The 22,406-nt window shown below is 37.4% G+C and overlaps 1 protein-coding gene across 3 annotated transcripts in view; it reads left to right on the top strand.

Moving 5' to 3' along the window:
• Positions 1-22,195, top strand: part of LOC143248515 (metalloprotease TIKI1-like) — a 37,985-nt gene extending 15,790 nt beyond the window's left edge. Inside the window, exons 1-6 of one of the 3 annotated variants that reach the window (XM_076496933.1) lie at positions 342-529; positions 762-1,319; positions 6,234-6,555; positions 15,478-15,568; positions 18,538-18,818; positions 20,888-21,237. In XM_076496933.1, the coding sequence (XP_076353048.1) occupies positions 771-1,319; positions 6,234-6,555; positions 15,478-15,568; positions 18,538-18,811 (1,236 nt within the window). In that variant the 5' untranslated portion in view covers positions 342-529; positions 762-770 and the 3' untranslated portion in view covers positions 18,812-18,818; positions 20,888-21,237. Of the gene's footprint in view, positions 1-341; positions 530-761; positions 1,320-6,233; positions 6,556-15,477; positions 15,569-18,537; positions 18,819-20,887 lie in introns of those variants that run through there. The other 2 variants (XM_076496932.1, XM_076496930.1) reach the window with 2 other exon arrangements.
• The last annotated feature ends 211 nt before the right edge of the window (positions 22,196-22,406 follow it).

Here is a 22,406-nt window from a genome sequence, read left to right as displayed (position 1 = left end):
ACTGCGGTCGTTTTTCCCTAAACCCGTACCTAAACCCGTGACGAATTTGTAAATATAATGGCAGGAAGCTACAGAGAATAATTTAATTTGTGTTTTTAGGAGTAGCCTTTGTTAAAATACTCAGCTATTCTGAGTAGGTATTTGTTCGACATGTCCAATTGGTCAGCTTATTTAAGTGTGAAACGGAAGGTTCAATGTATATGCCATGCACTTTCAACTAGGGCCGATTTATAACTGTAACAGACAATCATAGTACTCTTTAAAGGTACTTGAAAAGATGGCAGGCGAGGCTGGCTCCCTCTCGTCAACTGCCCTGTAGGTTTTTACGAAAGTATTCGTTTGTAAAGAAAATGTTTTAATTATAGCCGAACAAGTAACTATCACGGAGTGAGTTTGTGACCAGGTGACGGTCATATAGTAAGTTCAAAGTTCTTGGTCAGCACCCTAACCTCCGAGATGTGGCCAGGTGACGGTCATATAGTAAGTTCAAAGTTCTTGGGCAGCACCCTAACCTTCGAGATGTGGCCAGGTGACGACATATTGATATAGTTAGAGAAAATTCATATTACTTGCGAATAGTGCTACAGTTTAGGTTCTTATGTTTCATAGGCATGTGACCTTAATTTATGGATTTTATTTCGTTTTACATTTAGTTAATATATATTTCCGATTTTCTCCACCCTTGTTTTACACGCACATTACGCTAACTTTCCAAGTTAACTTTCCACATTCAAAACTAACCAGGTTTTTCTTTACAACAGGAAGGTCCCATGTCGTTTCTGTGGTCTGTCAATAAGGATCCGCCTTCGTATTTTTTTGGTACGATTCATGTTCCTTACACAAGGGTGTGGGATTACATTCCTGCCAGTGCCAAACATGCCTTCCAGCAATCTGACAACGTGTTCTTCGAGTTAGATTTGATGGACCCGTATACGTTTAGCGCTCTGAGCAAGTGCCAACTACTACCACAGGGCAAGAATTTGGTCGACGTACTCCCTAAAGATCTGTATAGACGGTTGAAAAGTCACTTAGAGTACGTGAAAATCATGTTACCGTCGTGGCTGACTGCAGACCAGAGGAACCGAGGACTGTACGCTGACTATGTGTTCAACATGATGACGTTTAACTGGGAAAGGAAACGACCAGTGTGGGTCATGTTGATGGTGAACTCTTTAACAGAGAGTGACGTCAAGTCACGAGGAATCCCCGTGCTGGACCTTTATCTTGCTCAAGAAGCTGAGAAACTGAATAAACGGACGGGCGCCGTGGAGCACCCAGAAGAACAATGTCTACCACTGAATGGCCTCAACTTTACTCAGGTAGGTTTAACTCGCACAACTTTACTTTCCAAACGTAGGCCTAACGGTGGTTATGTCTCGACATATATTTATAAAGTAAAATTTAAATAAAAGCCTCACATATATATATTAATAATATAATTATTTTGTTTGTCGTGATGTTACCCCCTCCCTCGCTGACTCAGCGGTAAGTTTGTGGACTTAAAATACTAAAAATCAAGTTTCGATACCCGCAGTGGACACATTGTGTTTAATTCCAACCCATTAAACCCAACATTCTTGTGTATATTTTTCAATACGCTTAACATGTACAAATATGGTCTTTTTTTTTTTTTACTTGTTGAAGACAATATGCAGTTTCAGGGGTGTATATGATTTATCAGCAATTTATGGGCGAAGAAAGCTATTCTCTGGCTGATCAGTAGAGAGTCCAGTGTTCGACTGCCCGTTGTGGACGGTAGACAGAGAGAAACCCGTTGTGAAGTTTTGCACTTAGCTGACATCATACGATATAGATTAGAACTAAAATGTAAATAATTCCTACCGACAGATACACGGGTGTGTATCATTAGGAACAATTTTTTGATATACAGGGGTCGATATTTGTTCGTTCAGAAGCTGATAGATTTGTTACTAATGTATAAGAGCTTATGTGTTTGTTTTGAACAAAGATCTGTGTTAATAATAGTTAAGGTGCGATACACTGTAGTCTATGTACGTGTTTTTTAGGAGTGTTGTGTGCTATAATACAGTAACCATATGTTCGTTGTGGACAAGATGTGGCATACAGAAGTCTTTATATATCCATTAGAGACAATATGTGGGTCTGTATATATGTTTCATGGCGACCAATTTAAGACATAACAAGTGTATTCATATTTTGTGTATGTTAATATTTTTTCACATTCATGTCAAGAGATGGTGTTGTTCGCACTTGTTATTTGCAGTTTGTGTTTTACGTCAATCGTTTGTTGTATCAGCTGTTACTAACCTTACAGTTTAAAACAGCATGCCTTGGGAAATTTGTGTTTGCTAGAGTTTATCCAACGTTTTCACTCTCTTTTGGTTATTATACATGAAATGCCAAACATCCCAGGTACTCTCGAGTCAGAAGTGCTTTACGGAACTTAGTTCACGGACTCTCAATCGTAGTTATTTCTTTGAATATGTTTATCAGTTAAGTAAAAAGTAGATATGATATTTACGTTTTGTTGTTTCCACTGTCACTAGATCGCGCTGCGAATTCCTTCGCTCGTAAAAATCTAGTACGGTGAGTAATGTTACTAGGAAATACTGTACACTGAAGGCTACGCACGTGTAACTCATTTTCGGCACTCACAATTTATGTCACACTCTGGCACCGTATCGCCTGATATAAAACCATAAAAAGTAGTTACTCTTTGAAAGATGTACTTACGGTACATAAAATTATTATTTGTGGTTTTGTGACACAAAATAATAACTCTAAAGACTACGTTATCGTGTTTTAATTGAGAATATAGGAACGTCGACGTTTTCAGAACTTTGAGATTCTATTAACCGCCTCTCGAAAGGGAGTCATTCACCATGTGGAGTTTAATAACAAAGTCTGTAAATAAAAAAGAATGTAACGTTTGTGGCTTCAGTAAAATATACGATTGACGTGTGTACAAAGTGTAAACAGCTGGAGGACCACTGTTCTAAAGTATAACATTGCAGTCTGAGATAATACTTGATCTGAATATCACCAGGTGGCGGCACCTCATGTGCTCTGGAGACTTGCGGGTCGTGAGCGTGCAAGGAGATGACATGTTAAGTAAAGGTTATTCTTTTTGTAAGCGGTACTCATTAATAGAGTAACGAGAGAAGATAGAGCCCCGACTTGTCGACTGACAAGTTTATGTTACACCCAGAGTGAATGGTACTTACAAAAGATATGAATCAAGCAAACTCTCTTTTAATGGGTGTTTCGGTGTGGGCGAAGTACCTGACTACTGAAAATATCCGTTATGATTCCAGTAGCCCCGGCTCATGAAAGTCAAACTTTAAACAAATATGAATACCAAGTAATGGGGAAGACCACACTAGGTTCATGGAGATTTCTTTAAGTATCTTGGGTTCATGTAGATTTAGTCTTTATAAATTAGCCTGGGTTCACGTAGATTTAGTCTTCTTTATAAATTAGCCTGGGTTCACGTAGATTTAGTCTTCTTTGTAAAGTAGCCTGGGTTCACGTAGATTTAGTCTTCTTTCTAAAGTAGCCTGGGTTCACGTAGATTTAGTCTTCTTTCTAAAGTAGCCTGGGTTCACGTAGATTTAGTCTTCTTTATAAAGTAGCCTGGGTTCACGTAGATTTAGTCTTCTTTAGTAGCCTGGGTTCACGTAGATTTAGTCTTCTTTATAAAGTAGCCTGGGTTCACGTAGATTTAGTCTTCTTTCTAAAGTAGCCTGGGTTCACGTAGATTTAGTCTTCTTTATAAAGTAGCCTGGGTTCTCGTAGATTTAGTCTTCTTTCTAAAGTAGCCTGGGTTCACGTAGATTTAGTCTTCGTTTATAAAGTAGTCTGGGTTCACGTAGATTTAGTCTTCGTTTAAAGTAGCCTGGGTTCACGTAGATTTAGTCTTCGTTTATAAAGTAGCCTGGGTTCACGTAGATTTAGTCTTCGTTTATAAAGTAGCCTGGGTTCACGTAGATTTAGTCTTCGTTTATAAAGTAGCCTGGGTTCACGTAGATTTAGTCTTGTAGACCTTGTTCAATGAAATACGTTGGAATATTGTTGTTTCACTTACAACTCTGTTTAGTTTTAAAACATCCAACTGTTATTTTTTCATATAAAATAAGAAATGCTGTTCTGTATATTGCTAAGTAGACAGTCTTCGAAACATTTAGTGTTTAGATAATTCCATGTTTGAAAAAAATTCGTAAGTTACCCCTATAATTTCTGGAACGATGTTTGAGGGTACTGACTAGAGAATGTGGAGAATATTGCGTATCACGGAATAATTATTTGTAGCATTTACTCCGTCAGATATATGCGTTTATAATTAATGGTGTCTGAGCGAGGCCTAATGTTCATTGTAACGGACTATGAATTCAACGGTTAATCATTTACGTTCAATTGTCGCAAATTGCAAAACTAACACTTCGCATTCTGAAGCGTGGGTGAGTTGTAGGAGAGAGACACATCTTACGGTTTTATTAAATTAGCTCAACGGTTGGAGCTGCTTTCCCTCCAATCTATCAGTTCGAAATTATAGATGACTGTCGCAGGTATCCCTTGTGTAGCTTTGCACGAATTTGTGTGAAATCCAACCAATCAGACGTCGTTTTCGAAACCGATTGTCCACATCACGCTAGAATAGTGATTCAGCTGTTTTGTAAAGTTTGAAAATCTGCACAAGAGATATGTAATGGGTTCGTAAACGTGGGTTGTTTCTCTGAATATTTTAAACATACACGTACGTGACAGAAACAGAGTGAATAAAAAAAGTTCCGGGAACATGATTTGGGTTACAATGTATCAAATAAACCTGAATGAAAAATAGTGTTCCTTGAAAATACCTTGTTTCCCTTTGTTCTCGTGTATGTCGCTTCACTTATTAACGTTCCCACACTTTAAGGTTTATCCATTTGTTTTTCTGTATATTTAGACATCTTAATATAGTTTCAGTTAACACTTGTCTTCAAAGATTTTGATTTTACAAATGAACATTTCGGATTTTCAGTTATCTGAGCGCCAGAATTAGGGTTATGTGGCTGTCAGAAAACTTGTATGTCCGAGCTCTGTCGTTCATTCTGTCATTATCTCAGTACAGTGTGTATTTATAACCCTGGGGAGTGTAAGGGTCCTGAAAGTGTGGGTTTGAGAGCGACGTATAAAAACTTAATTTTAATGAACTTTTGTTGGTTTTGTGTTTCATGCATTGAGGCTTATTGGAGAAATCTGACAGGCATTCGTTTGTCTTGTAGACGATCTAATGAACCCAAACGTCAAGTAATGAAAGACAAACAATTGTAGTTATTTGATATTTTTTGATAGATAGTTTAGGTAGTGTATTTATATTGTGTTGACTGTGAAATAAGCAACAACTGCCTATTAGAAAATATCTTATATTGGTGACTATATAGTTTCCTGTTCAGGCCCTGAATTAATATATTATCTTTGTTTTCCGCAACCTCACAGGATTCATAAAAAAAAAAATAATAATAATAAGGTGCAGCCGAAAATATTTTTCCGATTTAATTTATTGTGAGTGTATTATTATTATAATTTACTAAAAGCTAAGTTTAATATGAAAAGAACCACAATAACAAGGAAACTATATATTGAAAAATAAAAAATGTCATTAGATTTTCTACCACCAATACATAACGAGTATTCCTAGTCTAGGAAAGAATATAAGCAGTACACGGCTGACATTAATCATTGTGTTCTACCCCTGGTGCCTTTCATTAGGGCTCGGCATGGCCAAGTGTGTTAAGGCGTTCGACTCGTAATCCGAGGGTCGTGGGTTCGAATCCCGGTCGCACCAAACATGCTCGCCCTTTCAGCCGTGGAGGCGTTATAATGTGACGGTCAATCCCACGATTCGTTGGTAAAGGAGTAGCCCAAGAGTTGGCGGTGGGTGGTGATGACTAGCTACCTTCTCTCTGGTCTTACACTGCTAAATTAGTGACGGCTACCGCAGATAGCCCTCTAGTAGCTTTGCGCGAAATTAAAACAAAAGCCGTTCATTAACGAAAACCACAATCTGGTTGTAATGATTTCTATTATTGTACGAATTCTTTCGGATTATTCGATAGAAAATATACGCAAATTAAGTCAACTTTTTTACAACCAGTTCTACGAGTTAGCTTAACTAATGTTCTCCTTTTTCGGGCAATTATTCTTTGAATTACTGGTTTTTGTTTTGAATTTTTGTTGATAATTTGTACTTTTATTTTTACTATCTGTAGGTAATTTTTGCTTTAAATCAAACTTTGTTCCAACACGAGAACATTAGGAGTGGAGAGCTTCAGGTGACTTACACGACCGAAGATTTAATCAGACATTACAATTGTGGAGACCTAAACGCTGTTATCTTTAACCACGACTCAACTTCCGTGCCAAATCTTGTAAATACATCGCTTCTCTCAAGCGATATATCTATCGCCAAAGCTATCGACGATTATTTTAAGAACGAACTTATATTTAAGCGGAATAAGAGAATGGCTGAAAGGGTTTCTGAATTACTGAACACGTATCCGGATAAGAGTTTCTTCTTTGCGTTCGGTGCCGGTAGGTGTCATTCCCTTTGTGATTTGTGTACGTTTTTCTCTCCAAAGTAAATCTTTATTTATCCATATGTTTAAGGTTTGTTAGTTTTTACAATAACTACACTGTTTGAATAGTTAGTGTGACCAGTTATATAATCTTTGCTATTTTACTTTTGTCAAATTATTTTCTGTGTGGTCTGTTTTAAAAACAACAAACCCGTAATAAGTTTGTTAATAGTAATGTGCTTAAAGACACATTGTTTCATTTTGTGGCTTTATCTTTTATCACTCTAGTGAGTAATGAATACTGGCCACGCCCATCTTCAGATTCAAACTCCGGGCGTGATAACTTCAGGGTCACGCCCATCCCAACCTTTTAATGTCATTGTATATCTTTATTGGAAAATTGGTTGGATTTACTCATGTCACCATACTATCTATAAAAGATGTTGACATAGTACAAAACATTTATTATACAAATTATTTTGATAACTTATCCGTTTTTTATTGTTGGATGTTCAGTTCAGTTGCTGGTATAAATTTATATATCGTAGACGCCTGTTTATCCTTTTATTTAGTCGACTTCTGTTATGATGTGATGTGTTTTTCTCTCTGTCTATATGCATTTATAGTATTTTTGTGTTTTTTCTCTCTGTCTGTATGTATTCATAGTATTTTTGTGTTTTTTTCTATCTGACTATATGTATTTATAGTACTTTTGTGTGTTTTATGTATTCTGTCTATATGTATTCATAGTGCTTTTGTGTTTATTTCTCTCTGTCTATATGTATTCATAGTGCTTTTGTGTTTATTTCTCTGTCTATATGTATTCATAGTGCTTTTGTGTTTATTTCTCTCTGTCCATATGTATTTATAGTATTTTTGTGTTTTTTCTCTCTGTCTATATGTCTTCATAGTGCTTTTTTCTCTCTGTCTGTATGTATTCATAGTGCTTTTTTTCTCTCTGTCTGTATGTATTCATAGTGCTTTTTCTCTCTGTCTGTATGTATTCATAGTGCTTTTTTCTCTCTGTCTGTATGTATTCATAGTGCTTTTTTCTCTGTCTACGTGTACTTCTTTGTCGTGTTTTTAAGTAGAAGGTTGTGCGTCTTTGGTTAATTAACAGTTATATATCAGACATTTTAACACCGAGGAGAAATAGTAATTAACTATGTCGTGGCTGCCAAACTTCTGTCATTGGATATTAGGAATTATCCAGACCTGTATTGACCCGTTGTCTCTGATTACCAGACACTCTACTGAACAAAGAGTGCCAAAACCTTTACGAACAAAGTATTGCACATCTATATGTAATGATAGATGCTCTTACGAAGAGACCATTTATTTCAAACAATATCACAGAAAGAGAGCACGTGGCGATCACTATTTTTGTGTAGAGTTATTAGGGGCATTGCCTATTGCCACATGAACATAAACCACGTGATTTGTTAATATTGTTACTTCATCGGACACATTTTACGTATACTTTTACAAACTGAAAAACACGGTTTGCGATAATATTAAAAGTAAGAAGATTGTTGTAACAGATTTGTACAAGTCGTGACTAAAGCAAACCGAAATAGATATTTAAGTAATACGATTATAAATGTTTGCTGATTTACGTTCGCAAATTGTTATTTTTTGTTTATTTAAGACTTTACTTAATTAAATACGCGAGAACCAATGATGAGGCCTGCTTCAATTAGATTTTTTTAACGTCTCGTATAAAACATCACCAGTGTCGCTAATGGCAAGGGATGACGTGTTCCCAGCCCATAATTATATACAAGTTATCCAGTTTGTCGCCTATCTCAGTTGATCTCTTGATTTTACCAGTTTCCTTTCACTGAAGCATCTTCAGCTGAAGTGTCTAGGAATTAGCGAAGGGCAACAGTTTTTTAGGTTAATTCGTTTAATTTCTTTAAACATTTCGTAGGTTTGGAAAGGCTTAGCAACATAGCTTGTAATATAATAAACAGCTGTTGAGTTTTTGTCGGTTGGTTTTGCTTCGCAATTAGATAAAATTTAAAAGTTCATTTCTCGGTTATTGTTGAGTTTTTGAAAACCCAAACTAAAATGAAACAAATCATCAACTTTTAATTCTATCGTAAACCTCACTAGTTGTCCAAAAGAGGGATTGTCCACTTGTTCTTTATTATCTAATATTTTCCCATTAGGCTACAGCAAAACTAGCTGTGACTGTTGTATAAAACATGAACAATGTTACTAGACGCATCATTACACTCTTTGTAGGGTAGTTTTTAAGTTTACTTGACTGTCTTGAAAATAATGGTGGTTGTTAACACCCAGTAGTTTTAATGTAGTTTATATAGAGTTTCATAATCTACTACATGTATATGTAAGTAGTTGCGTGCATGTAATTTAATGTTCATACGGCACACGTACCACACTTACTGTCACGACTGTACTGGTGTCGTGTATCATTTGTTTATATATAGGATCACAATTGTGTTTTTTACCACTGCATAGTTGATTTCGGTTATGGTACACAAACGTCTTAAACAACAGAAATGTTTAAACTGTAGTTTAGATAGCATCAAGCTGAATTTCGAGCATCTGATGGTAAGGGTTAAATTATAGCCAACACTTAAGAGTCGTCATATTGATCACCAGGCTTTATAGTAATCACACGTGCAGTGTCAGTTATCACGACCTTATTATAGTCTGTATGAAGCCAATCCAAAAGCTCTTATTCTTTCTCAAAAGAGCATAACACACGAACTATTTCATTAAACTATATTAAATAGGACAGTACTGCTGCTACACAGACCAGTGGTTCTTAACCTTGTTGGAGGTACTGAACCAGACCAGTGGTTCTTAACCTTGTTGGAGGTACTGTACCAGACAAGTGGTTCTTAACCTTGTTGGAGGTACTGTACCAGACCAGTGGTTCTTAACCTTGTTGGAGGTACTGTACCAGACCAGTGGTTCTTAACCTTGTTGGGAGGTACTGAACCAGACCAGTGGTTCTTAACCTTGTTGGGAGGTACTGAACCAGACCAGTGGTTCTTAACCTTGTTGGGAGGTACTGAACCAGACCAGTGGTTCTTAACCTTGTTGGGAGGTACTGAACCAGACCAGTGGTTCTTAACCTTGTTTGGAGGTACTGAACCAGACCAGTGGTTCTTAACCTTGTTGGGAGGTACTGAACCAGACCAGTGGTTCTTAACCTTGTTTGGAGGTACTGAACCAGACCAGTGGTTCTTAACCTTGTTTGGAGGTACTGAACCAGACCAGTGGTTCTTAACCTTGTTTGGAGGTACTGAACCAGACCAGTGGTTCTTAACCTTGTTTGGAGGTACTGAACCAGACCAGTGGTTCTTAACCTTGTTTGGAGGTACTGAACCAGACCAGTGGTTCTTAACCTTGTTTGGAGGTACTGAACCAGACCAGTGGTTCTTAACCTTGTTTGGAGGTACTGAACCAGACCAGTGGTTCTTAACCTTGTTTGGAGGTACTGAACCAGACCAGTGGTTCTTAACCTTGTTTGGAGGTACTGAACCAGACCAGTGGTTCTTAACCTTGTTGGGAGGTACTGAACCAGACCAGTGGTTCTTAACCTTGTTGGGAGGTACTGAACCAGACCAGTGTTTCTTAACCTTGTTGGGAGGTACTGAACCAGACCAGTGTTTCTTAACCTTGTTGGGAGGTACTGAACCAGACCAGTGTTTCTTAACCTTGTTGGGAGGTACTGAACCAGACCAGTGTTTCTTAACCTTGTTGGGAGGTACTGAACCAGACCAGTGTTTCTTAACCTTGTTGGGAGGTACTGAACCAGACCAGTGGTTCTTAACCTTGTTGGGAGGTACTGAACCAGACCAGTGGTTCTTAACCTTGTTGGGAGGTACTGAACCAGACCAGTGGTTCTTAACCTTGTTGGGAGGTACTGAACCAGACCAGTGGTTCTTAACCTTGTTGGGAGGTACTGAACCAGACCAGTGGTTCTTAACCTTGTTGGGAGGTACTGAACCAGACCAGTGGTTCTTAACCTTGTTGGGAGGTACTGAACCAGACCAGTGGTTCTTAACCTTGTTGGGAGGTACTGAACCAGACCAGTGGTTCTTAACCTTGTTGGGAGGTACTGAACCAGACCAGTGGTTCTTAACCTTGTTGGGAGGTACTGAACCAGACCAGTGGTTCTTAACCTTGTTGGGAGGTACTGAACCAGACCAGTGGTTCTTAACCTTGTTGGGAGGTACTGAACCAGACCAGTGGTTCTTAACCTTGTTGGGAGGTACTGAACCAGACCAGTGGTTCTTAACCTTGTTGGGAGGTACTGAACCAGACCAGTGGTTCTTAACCTTGTTGGGAGGTACTGAACCAGACCAGTGGTTCTTAACCTTGTTGGGAGGTACTGAACCAGACCAGTGGTTCTTAACCTTGTTGGGAGGTACTGAACCAGACCAGTGGTTCTTAACCTTGTTGGGAGGTACTGAACCAGACCAGTGGTTCTTAACCTTGTTGGGAGGTACTGAACCAGACCAGTGGTTCTTAACCTTGTTGGGAGGTACTGAACCAGACCAGTGGTTCTTAACCTTGTTGGGAGGTACTGAACCAGACCAGTGGTTCTTAACCTTGTTGGGAGGTACTGAACCAGACCAGTGGTTCTTAACCTTGTTGGGAGGTACTGAACCAGACCAGTGGTTCTTAACCTTGTTGGGAGGTACTGAACCAGACCAGTGGTTCTTAACCTTGTTGGGAGGTACTGTACGAGACCAGTGGTTCTTAACCTTGTTGGAGGAATTGAACCCCAGAAGTTTCGTACTTGCATTCACCGAACCCTTCGTAATTGGAAAAATAAAATATGATTTTGTTCAAATTCAGAACATAAGTAGATATTTTATTAGTGCACAAAATGAACCATGCATCAGTTGCACACAATATCAGTGTTCAAAGAACAAAACCAACAAAACATGAATTTCACACAAAAACAATGAATATTTACTGCAAATCAATGTGACTTTTGCTGTTCCCTTTCAGAGACAAGTTCAGAAATGCGCGGTTTCACCTTGACAAGTGCCACTCTCATATCATTTTCGTAACAAAGTCTGTTCCTTTTCTTCGGTTTTTATGTCTATCATCCTCGAAAAGGATTGCTCGCAAAGATACGTGGTAACGAACGGTATGAGTATCTCAAGGGCTTTCTTAGCAATAAGAGTGTAGCTACGATTTGGTGACACCAAAACGTTGAGAGCGTTGCTGTTCTGAAAAGTTGCTGTTGAACCTGGCTCTGCTGGAGTTCAATGATTTCGTCGAGGTATTCATCATTGACATCTGCTGTCGCAACAGTAAACGTGAACTGCTGTCTCACGCATGCTGGATATGACTCTCTGGAGGGGAAGTATCCGTCAAGAGACTTTGCGAGCTCATCTAAGTGCATGGCAATTGCTTGCTTCAGTTCCCCGGGTACAGAAATGTCTCCGATTTCAGACACATCTTCGATCTTACTTCCACAGTCGTCCAGCAGGGGAAAGTTTGCGAAGTTATCATTCTCTGTTCGTCGTTTCCATAACGTTAGCTTTTTATGAAAAGCCTTCAGGTTTTCTTCCGCTCCGATGATGTTGACTCCACCGCCCTGCATCTGCTGATTGAGATGATTGAAGATATCGACCATGTACGCCAAAATGAGAATGAACTCGGAGCACGAACATTGTCATGCAGATTGCTTCGAAAAATCTAACAAAAACAGGTCTAATTCCACACGCATGGCAAAAACACGATTCAGCACCTTTCCCCGGGATAACCACGGAACGTTAGAATGGTACAGAAGTACCTCGAATTCAGAGCCCATTTCATTACACAGCTCTTTGAAGATGCGGTACTTCAGGGCACTATTTCGCATAAAGTTCACACATTCCACTACAATTTTTAATATTTCTGCTAGTTTTGAAGGCAAGGTTTTTGTTGTCAACGCAATCCTGTGCAGAACACAGTGCGTTACAATGATGTGTGGTGCATCGGCTTTCACCGGCGCACGAAAACCAGAGTTTCGTCCCAGCATGACTGGAGCTCCGTCCGAACAAACTGCAGAAACCATATCCTACGAAAGATCGTTGTCTCAGAAGAAGTCATCCACAAGTTTCTTCACGTCTTAGTTGTTGTTGTAAGAGGTTTACAAAATAAAAAAATCTTTTATCTCGTCGTTCTTCACATAGCGCACGAATACAACAAGTTGGTTTAGATTGGAAACGTCGGTGGTCTCGTATAGCGCAGGGCCCGGCATGGCCTAGCGCGTAAGGCGTGCGACTCGTAATCCGAGGGTCGCGGGTTCGCGCCCGCGTCGCGCTAAACATGCTCGCCCTCCCAGCCGTGGGGGTGTATAATGTGACGGTCAATCCCACTATTCGTTGGTAAAAGAGAAGCCCAAGAGTTGGCGGTGGATGGTGATGACTAGCTGCCTTCCCTCTAGTCTTACACTGCTAAATTAGGGACGGCTAGCACAGATAGCCCTCGAGTAGCTTTGTGCGAAATTCCCAAACAAAACTCGTATAGCGCACGAATACAACAAGCTGGCTTAGATTGGAAACGTCGGTGGTCTCGTATAGCGCACGAATACAACAAGCTGGCTTAGATTGGAAACATCGGTGGTCTCGTTGAGTTGAAGGCTGAATTTTGCTGGGCTTGAAATCAGATCTGCTACTACTTGAGCCAAGATGTCATCACTCATGTCATCTATTCTCCTGCTGATGGTGTCATTTGAAAGAGCAATTTGGGATAACTTATTTTCAGCAGCTTTTCCCAGCATGATATTCGCCATTATCAACGCAGCTGGTTTTACGAGTGCTTCACCAATGGTGTGTGGTTTGCTCTGCTATGCGATCAAGTACGCAACTTCGCACGATGCTGTGAGGATCGGTTTGTCGATGGGTACAAAGCCGAGAACAAAGTAGCCTTTTCATCGAACCTGGCTCTCTTTACCTTGAATTCAGCAAGCGTTGTGTTCTTGTATTTCTCATCTCCATGCAGCTTTAGGGAGTGTTCTCCTAGTTTTGCCGGTGCTAGACTAGACTTTCTTAACTTGGCATTGCAAATCATGCGTTGAGGACGCTGACTCCTATCATGTTACGTTATACACGTGAATCCATATTGTACGTATTCGTCCGATCACTTTGTTTTTGCTCGACATGAGTATGAAGGGATTGAAAGACTAGGAAAAAAATCACAAATGACGCACGATTACTACAATCACAAGTCGAATGCTAAACGCACAAAGTTCCCTGCAGCACAGATATTAAGGCCAAGTGATGTGACGTGATCAGCTGCAGCCAATGATGGTCAAGTGGAGCATGACGTCACGAATCATACGAGTGGGGTGAATGTGAACGGACACACACACAGTGTGTGTGTCTTGACCTCCGCCGAACCCCTGGGGTTCGATTGAACCCAGGTTAAGAACCACTGTAATAACATAAAAACACTGAAGAATTAAGAGTATTAAAGGTTGTTAATTCAAAAGAGGTCTAAGAGACATCTTGATAAAATACAGACACAAGACAAGTAGCCTGAAGTGGAAATAACCAACTGGACTCGAGGTATATGAGATGTGATCCTGACATTATGTCCTTAAGCCATACTTTGATTCCGTGTTTAAAATCTGTAATATTTAGGAGAGTCAAAATAGGGATTTCCAGTACCATGTCTCAAACACCATAACTTTGAGTACTTTTCACTTTAAGCTGCCTACCTCGTTTCTGTGTGTTTTTGAAGCTCCATATTTTCCCCTTTTAAAGTAGCAGTTTTTAATTATCTTATATTGATATATTGTATTGAAGCATCAGTTAACTCAATCAGTGTCTCGTGCTGAGTGAAATCTACATAAGGATAACTTGGTTCATTTCTTAAGTGCAAAGCTACGCAATAGGCTATCTGTGCTCTGCCATCACGGGTAAAGAATTGCCATTGAACCACTGTGGAGATTCAAAACGATAACCAACAAGGTTAAGTTATACTGAATGGTTTTTTACAGTAAAACCAATCGCCTTACAATTCGGTTAAAGTTAAGATTTGCTTATCTACTTCACTTGTGTTTCCAAAATCCTCAGATGCAACTAATAAAACTGTTCTTTCATAAAATTTGGGTTACAAGTTAAAGAAAACTTTAAATAACACTCACGATATGTTTTGGCACGTGAATGGTATAACTTGAAATTGTAGAATATAGCGTAGCCCTGTAAAGTTTTGTTATTTAGGTGTGGTATCACATGTCGCAACACTCAGTTTAAATTTAAAACTAGTTTTAATACCAGAAATAAATCACTTTATAACGTGAATTTATTACTTTGATTGAATTGTACACTCAACGTTTCGCTTTTCAGTTTCTTCAGGAGCGTTAAGAGACCTTCCACAAACTTGTTACGTCACAGGTTGAATGTAGTTTCACTTGCAGTCGTTAGCTGTATTCTGTCTATGGTTAACATTAGTTCACTTTTAAAGGGGGAAATCCAATAGTTCCGAGGCTGATAAGTGAAAATTATTGTATGTTGCGAGAGACATATTTTTTAAACTGTAAAATACAGGAAAATGTAACGTTTTTTTAAAAAAAAAAACTTCTTACAATGTCATAATAATAATATTGGGAAAGTAATATGATATGAACGGTTTAAATTAAGTATATTATTAAAATACTTAAGTGAAGAGGTTAAACTGATTAGTTCATTAAAATTAACCTGACCATTTCTTAAAATATAAGGTTAACTTAAATTATAAAGAAAACTCCCACTGTTTCTGATATAAACAGGTTAAAGAAATTATTTATTATAAAGAATTTCACTGATTTAGATAGGAACAGGTTAAAGTAAGTGGACGTGCAAATATTTTTACTGTTTGTATTTTCACATTCACTGAAGTACATTCGAGAATTGGAAGAAAAGTGGCAAGTTAGACCAATTATAGTTAAAATTTTCACATGTCTTACCGTTTTCAGGTCATTTTCTTGGTAATGACACAATTCTAGACTTCATGAAAAGTCAAGGATATGAAATTGAACATATTGGAGCCAATGAGAAGTTGATACAGTGAGTATTGTGAATTTCTCACAGTTTGTAAAATTGTTACTAGCGCCATCTACTTATATTTGAAAAGAGAATAGTTAAAATGTAGTATTAACGGACACTAAATTTAGAAATAGTTAAATATCTACGTATTTAATTTCTTTTCTAAAGGCTACACAATAAATATCCTCGTTCTTAACAATGTTATTTAACACTAAATAGTTAAATTACTGCAGTAACATCTCATTGTATGTACAAGAAGTAAAACAACAACAAATAAAAACTTTGCATGCGTAATACAGTAGAGGCCATTTAGCAACTACAGTCAGTTTTCTAAATGTCCAGCAATATATCAAAGCTGAGAATTGTATAAACCGGCCCTAGCGAAGTTTTTAAAGTGCTGTATTGTATACACGCCAATACTGAAAATAGGAACAACTTGTCCCTAGCGGTATTTTTAGTAACTCTCTCTATACATTACAGGATAACATAGAATAAACCTATTTATGACGCTATTTTATATATACAATCTATATACCACAATATCGAAAATAGAACACATTTATTCCTAGCGCTATTTTTAGTAGGACTCTTAAAGAAAATCACAACAGCATCCCCTACATATGTTATAGGCACTGCTAGGTACTTACACGAGTCGGGGCTCAGGCCCAGAACTCGTCGGAATTTTCGATGTTTCAATATGATATTAATCATAATTTTCTATTATGATTTTCAAGAGCAAATGCATTCGGGGTACGAATCTCCTGTGGCAGCGCCTAATGACGTCTCTGATATACGTCAATATGAAAAGTGTAAACTTGTCGCTAGAGGGAACCACAATACTAGCCACTATATATTTCATGGTTTTAAAGATCTTAGACATGCCTCCAGTGATGTACTTAGTAACAGTGTAAAAATCTGGAATAACTTTTAGTTTTAATTTTTGACGGACTTAACTGACTGTGATAAAGCAGCAGCTGTGTGATGAAGTGTTTATGTAAACCCGTAGACGTACCACTGTACTAGCGGGGGGCTGAAGTGTTTATGTAAACCCGTAGACGTACCACTGTACTAGCGGGGGGCTGAAGTGTTTATGTAAACCCGTAGACGTACCACTGTACTAGCGGGGGGGATGAAGTGTTTATGTAAACCCGTGAAGTGTTTATGTAAACCCGTAGACGTACCACTGTGTACTAGCGGGGGCTGAAGTGTTTATGTAAACCCGTAGACGTACCACTGTACTAGCGGGGGTGTTTATGTAAACTGAAGTGTTTATGTAAACCCGTAGACGTACCGCTGTACTAGCGGGATGAAGTGTTTATGTAAACCCGTAGACGTACCGCTGTACTAGCGAGGGGCTGAAGTGTTTATGTAAACCCGTAGACGTACCGCTGTACTAGCGAGGGGCTGAAGTGTTTATGTAAACCCAGACGTACCGCTGTACTAGCGGGGGGCTGAAGTGTTTATGTAAACCCGTAGACGTACCGCTGTACTAGCGGGGGCTGAAGTGTTTATGTAAACCCGTAGACGTACCACTGTACTAGCGGGGGGCTGAAGTGTTTATGTAAACCCGTAGACGTACCGCTGTACTAGCGGGGGGCTGAAGTGTTTATGTAAACCCGTAGACGTACCGCTGTACTAGCGAGGGGCTGAAGTGTTTATGTAAACCCGTAGACGTACCGCTGTACTAGCTGAAGTGTTTATGTAAACCCGTAGACGTACCGCTGTACTAGCTAGACGTACCGGGGGGGGGCTGAAGTGTTTATGTAAACCTGTAGACGTACCGCTGTACTAGCGGAAGGCGGGCTGAAGTGTTTATGTAATATTCATATAAAATATATATTTTTAATTTTTATCTCGTTGTTTTAAGATTTTCTATCAGTATTGTCAAAATTATAAAAAAAACAAATATTGTTCAGACACAAAAGTAATAAGATCTGTCCAAAAGGTAGATAAGTGAGATTCGACAACTTGTTGTATTTCTCTTTACTGGAAGGTAATTTTGTTTTAACAGTTTTGTAAACAATGGTTGGTTTCTAAAACAACTGTCATTTCATATTTACCACAAGTTTTACGTTTTGTTTGTTTTTTTCACTCAAAAGAAAACATTTACAATTAGCAGTGTCAGATCTTAGTCGACATACAAGGGTTAAAATGTATAGTGAACAGTGAAGATAACTTATTGTGTGGTTCTGCGCTGAAATAAACATGTGTGGAAAGGTGTTTTTACTTTTAGAAGCACAGCATTACACGACTGTATACACGTACAACATTACACGTTATAATGGAGTCTGTGTACATGTGATAACATAAAAAACACGAATATGATGATCCATAATGAGTGGTGGTTTTGAAATAGAGGTCATAAAGTATCACTTTTTTATACCGACATCACTTAAGTTTCAGGTTGTAGATTTCATTACTGTCACAAAACGTTTTTACAGCTTCTGATATGTACCTAAAACGATGGTGTGACGTGGTCAAACTTTATAATTTTATAAACACCACAGGGCGGGGAAAAATTTCTGTACGATCTGTAGAGTTTGTATTTTATTAAAGAAAATCAAACACATTAAATCAGTGCTTGTTTCGTTAAAACTGTGTTCTTAATGAAACGAGTGTACAGCGACTTTTCCTTCCAATTTTTATTGGAGTTTCATATAAACTATTTAAAACTTTACACTTGAAATTAAGTATATTGTTTTACCACCTTTCTTTTATTGTTAGTTAAGATTGATCTGAACAATGTACTAACTTATATGGAAACTAAAACTCAACCTGGCACTAACTATAGTTATTAATTTTAAATATTAGCACGTAATGTTTCATCAGATGGGCACCCTCGTTGGTTGCTACATCTTCGTGGTAAATTTATGGGCTTCTTTGACATTTGATCATTAGAATAACTGAGCAAAAACAGGAATAGTTCTACGTTAAGTACGAATTACTTCTTGTATTAAGTTTTTTTTGCACGTCTCTTTCCGGTTTACAAGCAGGACCTATGACAGCAAAGAGAAACACTGGCCGTGGCTCCATCTATCCGACGCATCAGGATTTAGCAGCGATTCAAAACTAATTGACACTGAGAAGAGGAGTGGCGCCAGTAGTTTTCAAACTTCCCACCAGGATCATTCACGACTGAGAAAAAAGGCTTCCAGTCCGAGTTGTACAAATCCAATGTTCGATTATTGCGAACGACACGTGCACCTTTCGCAAAGAAGCCTCGTGGAAAGTTTGAAGACTTGTGGATCAGGCTGGATACCATGACAACTAGGTGAGAAAACAATAAGGAGTAGAGTAACATTAATAATGGACATTTACCTTTACAAGGAGTAGAGTAACGTTTTAATAATGGACATTTACCTTTATAAGGAGTAGAGTAACGTTTTAATAATGGACATTTACCTTTATAAGGAGTAGAGTAACGTTTTAATAATGGACATTTACCTTTACAAGGAGTAGAGTAACGTTTTAATAATGGACATTTACCTTTACAAGGAGTAGAGTAACGTTTTAATAATGGACATTTACCTTTACAAGGAGTAGAGTAACGTTTTAATAATGGACATTTACCTTTACAAGGAGTAGAGTAACGTTTTAATAATGGACACTTACCTTTATAAGGAGTAGAGTAACGTTTTAATAATGGACACTTACCTTTATAAGGAGTAGAGTAACGTTTTAATAATGGACACTTACCTTTATAAGGAGTAGAGTAACGTTTTAATAATGGACACTTACCTTTATAAGGAGTAGAGTAACGTTTTAATAATGGACACTTACCTTTACAAGGAGTAGAGTAACGTTTTAATAATGGACACTTACCTTTACAAGGAGTAGAGTAACGTTTTAATAATGGACACTTACCTTTACAAGGAGTAGAGTAACGTTTTAATAATGGACATTTACCTTTATAAGGAGTAGAGTAACGTTTTAATAATGGACACTTACCTTTACAAGGAGTAGAGTAACGTTTTAATAATGGACACTTACCTTTATAAGGAGTAGGGTAACGTTTTAATAATGGACATTTACCTTTATAAGGAGTAGAGAACATAGTTTTGTTCACCAAAGAACTAGAAAACAAAAGGTAGTAATTTTACTCTCGGGAGCATACTAGACAGAACCAACTGATCCTAGAATGAAACTAAAACTAAAACCAATTCACAGCACTTTGAATTAGAGTTCACGAAGTAAGTTGTCATTGTGTGAATAAGGTTCCCATTTTCAAAGTCCAGTTACGGTTATTTTATCATTGTTTTGTCTTAAATACAGACTGTCTATGTTGGAATATTGTTTTTTTATTACAGCTGTTAAAAAGAATCAAGGCAGGGCCTCTCCTGGTTGTTAGTGTGCTTGTATTGTGATTATAAGTGTTCAAGTTTTTCTGACTGTTGTCACAATGTTCCCCACTGCAAAGCCAGGACTGTGCTGTGCTTGTTTCAAGACATTTAACTATGATATTTTACTGTTTAATATTTCTGAGGTGCTGATGTCATTGCTGGTGGTATAACTACGAAAGATGACCCTCTACAGCATTAAAACTAATTGGACCCCTTGTATATGTTACCCTTGTTGGGAATTCTTAACTTTGTCAGCTCCTTCAGGACCCCTTTAGACTTAGTCCCACCTCTAGATGCAGGGGGACAAGTTAATAGGTTAATTCATAGTTGTATGTTAGAACAGGTCAGTAAGTTAATATACAGTTGTATGTTAGGACAGGTCAGTAAGTTAATATACAGTTGTATGTTAGGACAGGTCAGTAAGTTAATATACAGTTGTATGTTAGGACAGGTCAGTAAGTTAATATACAGTTGTATGTTAGGACAGGTCAAGTAAGTTAATATACAGTTGTATGTTAGGACAGGTCAATAAGTTAATATACAGTTGTATGTTAGGACAGGTCAGTAAGTTAATATACAGTTGTATGTTAGGACAGGTCAGTAAGTTAATATACAGTTGTATGTTAGGACAGGTCAGTAAGTTAATATACAGTTGTATGTTAGGACAGGTCAGTAAGTTAATATACAGTTGTATGTTAGGACAGGTCAGTAAGTTAATATACAGTTGTATGTTAGGACAGGTCAGTAAGTTAATATACAGTTGTATGTTAGGACAGGTCAGTAAGTTAATATACAGTTGTATGTTAGGACAGGTCAGTAAGTTAATATACAGTTGTATGTTAGATATTAAGAGAAATAAGTTCCACTTCATTATTTATTTTTATAAATATAACTATGCAACATAATATATCTGTGTAACTATATATACATACAACATTACACAATATATAACACAATACAACTATATAACATCTGTATAACACACCATCTTGTTTTTCAGACCTCCAAAGAAACTACCTCAACAGGAACCCAACACTGATGTACAAGGGATGGAGAAATCATTACATCTCTGGTATGGATTAACCACTGGGGGCGCCACAGTAGCACGTGAACTTAGGGTTTTTCCATGTACGTTAATGGTCGTTTTAGTTTGGTGGAATTTTTGAAAAGATTCACAAGGTCAAATGAACTGGAATAAAGAAAAAATTATAAAGTACATAAGTATCATTATTGAAGGTATCAGTGTAACTTAGAAATATATTAATTTAAAGTAACTACAGACTGTTAGAGGGGATTTTGGTTCTTCCAGTGTAAAATTATTGTACTTGAGTATCATTATTGAAGGTATCAGTGTAACTTAGAAATATATTAATTTAAAGTAACTACAGACTGTTAGAGGGATTTTGGTTCTTCCAGTGTAAAATTATTGTACTTAAGTATCATTATTGAAGGTATCAGTGTAACTTAGAAATACATTAATTTAAAGTAACTGCAGACTGATAGAGGGGATTTTGGTTCTTCCAGTGTAAAATTATTGTACTTAAGTATCATTATTGAAGGTATCAGTGTAACTTAGAAATACATTAATTTAAAGTAACTGCAGACTGTTAGAGGGGATTTTGGTTCTTCCAGTGTAAAATTATTGTACTTAAGTATCATTATTGAAGGTATTAGTGTAACTTAGAAATACATTAATTTAAAGTAACTGCAGACTGATAGAGGGATTTTGGTTCTTCCAGTGTAAAATTATTGTACTTAAGTATCATTATTGAAGGTATCAGTGTAACTTAGAAATACATTAATTTAAAGTAACTGCAGACTGTTAGAGGGGATTTTGGTTCTTCCAGTGTAAAATTATTGTACTTAAGTATCATTATTGAAGGTATTAGTGTAACTTAGAAATACATTAATTTAAAGTAACTGCAGACTGTTAGAGGGATTTTGGTTCTTCCAGTGTAAAATTATTGTACTTAAGTATCATTATTGAAGGTATTAGTGTAACTTAGAAATACATTAATTTAAAGTAACTGCAGACTGATAGAGGGGATTTTGGTTCTTCCAGTGTAAAATTATTGTACTTAAGTATCATTATTGAAGGTATTAGTGTAACTTAGAAATATATTAATTTAAAGTAACTGCAGACTGTTAGAGGGGATTTTGGTTCTTCCAGTGTAAAATTATTGTACTTAAGTATCATTATTGAAGGTATCAGTGTAACTTAGAAATATATTAATTTAAAGTAACTACAGACTGTTAGAGGGGATTTTGGTTCTTCCAGTGTAAAATTATTGTACTTGAGTATCATTATTGAAGGTATCAGTGTAACTTAGAAATATATTAATTTAAAGTAACTACAGACTGTTAGAGGATTTTGGTTCTTCCAGTGTAAAATTATTGTACTTAAGTATCATTATTGAAGGTATCAGTGTAACTTAGAAATACATTAATTTAAAGTAACTGCAGACTGATAGAGGGGATTTTGGTTCTTCCAGTGTAAAATTATTGTACTTAAGTATCAT

Source organism: Tachypleus tridentatus, chromosome 4 (genome assembly GCF_004210375.1).
Source record: "Tachypleus tridentatus isolate NWPU-2018 chromosome 4, ASM421037v1, whole genome shotgun sequence".
Taxonomy (NCBI): Eukaryota; Metazoa; Arthropoda; class Merostomata; order Xiphosura; family Limulidae; genus Tachypleus; species Tachypleus tridentatus.
This window is presented reverse-complemented; position numbering and strand designations above follow the sequence as displayed.